Genomic DNA, 1,781 nt, shown 5'->3' with positions numbered 1-1,781 from the left:
GTGCCACCAGGGAAGCCCTTTATATACTTCCTGATGTATGAGCTAATCTTAATGATCCCTTGGATTCATCTGTGTGCATACTTGAGATGGCAGTATTTTGGTATCTTTCCCGAGGTGCAAAGCACCAGCAGTGGTGAATAAGCAATACCAGGTCCTTCTGGAAATTTTTGTTGAGAAAGCCATAAAACAGAGGATGTATACATGTAGAAACCATAGCAATCAAGTGGCAAAATACAAATACCAGGTCATGGTGGCAGCTCATCAGGACCTCATGATACCAGTCAAAGATGACCTTGAAGATGTTCAAGGGAAGCCAGCAGACCCCAAAGGTTATGACAGTAGAAATCAACATCGCGTTGATCCTCTTGTTCTCCCTGACCCAGCTCTCACTCTTCCTCTTCTTGTCTACTTTCCCATTACTCCTGCCGAGGCAGATAACAATCTTCAGGTAGCAGATGAGGGTGAAGCTCAGAGGGACACAATATTGCAGCATAAACAGGGAGGTGGTAAAGAGGAGCCAGTTCATTTTGGAGGGCCAGTTCTCTACACAGGCCACCTGCTGGGTGTAGAGGTCAGTGGGAAGAGAGAGGTTTTGGAAGGGCTCATGGGTGAGGTGGTAGGACAGGAAGAAGGGAATAGACAACAGAAGGGAAAATAGCCAAATCAATGTGATACCCCAGTAGGCGTGAGCTACACTGCGTTTCCAGCCCCGAGGGTTCACAATCAGCTGATATCTTTCAACAGCAGTTAACACAAGTGAGAATATGGACACAGAGATGGAGACACTATGCACATAGGAGGTGCGTTTGCACATGATATCCCCAAATATCCAGTGATCCATCAGAGTGTAGATGATAGTAAAAGGGATGTACATGACACGTACCAAGCTGTCAGAGAGGAAGAGATAGGCGTACAGTATGTTGGTGACATTCTGAGCTTCTCTCTGCTTCTTAAAGATGATAATAATGAGAGAGAGGTTTCCAGAAAAGTCCATGATTAAGATCACAGTATAGACTATGAGTAATAGGAGCAAGCCTAGGGAAGTGGGGTCTACAGGACTCAAAGTAGCAAAGTGCAGAGTTGTTGCTCTTTATGCTGGCTTTATTAGATGCTGGATGGTTTAGGAAAAATTCCATCATGTCAGGGTTTAAGAAGAGCTTTTCTAAGCTTATTTGTATTATGGCTGGATATTTTGGCCATCAGTTCTTGGAAGGAACTTTGCTCTGAGTCTTCCAATGAATGATTAGTAGGGTTTAGTCTTCCTCTTTGTCTGCTTGATGGAAATACATGAATGACTTGAGTAAGCTCTTGAGATCCTAAAAAATTAAACAGAACCTAGAAAATTAATGCAAGTTCTTAACAACCTGGACAATTCTATAGGTGGAACAATGTCCCTGAGAGTACATAGAGAGATATCCAGAGAGTCTCTGTATCCTTGCCTTCCTTTCATCTCAGGGTGTTTTATTTGTCCCAACAGTATAATCTTTAGAGATAATGAGAAAGGGAATGCCACAGTGTTCTGTTAACTATATAAGGTAGCTCAAAGGTATTTTTCCATCCCTATCACCTTCTGTCTTTTTTGTATATGTGTGCTGTGGAGGCCAGAGTAACTATATTTGGAGTTGGGCTCCACTTGGAGCATTACTGTTTGGTGTCTGTATGACTTTGACATAAGTTAATTACCCTTATGGCTCAGTTTTTTAAAGCTGTAAAACGGGGATAAACAATGTCTTTCTGCATTGTTGTGAGGACTAAATGAGATCACGCAACTGAATTTGTTG

General features: G+C 42.4%; 1 protein-coding gene across 1 annotated transcript; it reads right to left on the bottom strand.

The window, feature by feature from the left end:
- Window positions 1-261: 261 nt before the first annotated feature.
- LOC114892131 (putative neuropeptide Y receptor type 6) lies at window positions 262-1,136 on the bottom strand. The gene is given in 3 exon segments (XM_029216815.1): window positions 262-303; window positions 305-1,036; window positions 1,038-1,136. Coding segments are annotated over 3 exon segments (873 nt in total).
- Window positions 1,137-1,781: the final 645 nt, after the last annotated feature.

Source organism: Monodon monoceros, unplaced genomic scaffold, assembly GCF_005190385.1.
Source record: "Monodon monoceros isolate NGI ecotype Baffin Bay Population unplaced genomic scaffold, NGI_Narwhal_1 Super_Scaffold_12, whole genome shotgun sequence".
Lineage (NCBI taxonomy): Eukaryota > Metazoa > Chordata > Mammalia > Artiodactyla > Monodontidae > Monodon > Monodon monoceros.
This window is presented reverse-complemented; position numbering and strand designations above follow the sequence as displayed.